The sequence below is a fragment of the Myotis davidii genome, unplaced genomic scaffold (genome assembly GCF_000327345.1).
Source record: "Myotis davidii unplaced genomic scaffold, ASM32734v1 scaffold665, whole genome shotgun sequence".
NCBI lineage: Eukaryota > Metazoa > Chordata > Mammalia > Chiroptera > Vespertilionidae > Myotis > Myotis davidii.
Window position 1 is genome coordinate 353,203 of NW_006296410.1, and position 689 is coordinate 353,891.

The window sequence follows — 689 nt, forward strand, 5'->3', positions numbered from 1 at the left end:
GGCTAGGGTTCCTGCCTCCCTTTGCCATCACTCTGTTCACACCCGGGTCCTACGCTGCAGGCAGATAGCAGCACCTGCTGTCCAGCTCCACGGCCTCTCTGTGCTCGGCCGGGGCCACATACACGACCCTACTCCTTGCCCTCCGTGTCCACTGTATCCTCCCACCAGGGGTGGAGGCCCGCTTTTGCTGGGCCCTCAGCGTTTGTGTGCAGGGGGCCCGGGGTCCAGGTTGCAGGAGTGAATGGGGCACAGTCTAGAGACGGGATGGAGGGCCTGGGCACCCGGAGGCTCGACTCTCGCCCGCCGGGTTCAGGCTCGGCCCTTGTGGGAGCAGCTGCTGGGCTGTGGGCGCAGGGCGTGCTGAGATGCCAGCTGCTGGTTTAGTTCCTGTGCCCACGTGGGGTGCAGACGGTGGGGTGACGGAGAGTGCGGCCCTCAGGTTCTGGGGATGCTGGGGCTCCCGGCCCTATCCCCCCCGTCCTGAGCTAGTCTCTGCTTGCAGGCCTGGCGGTGGCTGAGTACGAGCAGTCCTATGGCGGGCTCCTGGACATCCTGCGGGGGGGCCCCGGGCGCCTGCTCACCAACCTCAAGGACACCTCCTCCAAGGTCATCCAGTCCGTCGCCAAGTGAGTCGAGGGTGCATGGGTGCAGGGCCGGGCGTGGCTCGTGGCTTCTCCATAGCGGGGGGG

General features: G+C 67.2%; 1 protein-coding gene across 1 annotated transcript in view; it reads left to right on the forward strand.

Moving 5' to 3' along the window:
• Positions 1–689, forward strand: part of GAK (cyclin G associated kinase) — a 62,906-nt gene that overhangs the window by 21,055 nt on the left and 41,162 nt on the right. Inside the window, exon 11 of the mRNA XM_015568927.1 lies at positions 503–626. Coding sequence (XP_015424413.1) covers positions 503–626 — 124 coding nt within the window. The remainder of the gene's footprint in view (positions 1–502; positions 627–689) is intronic.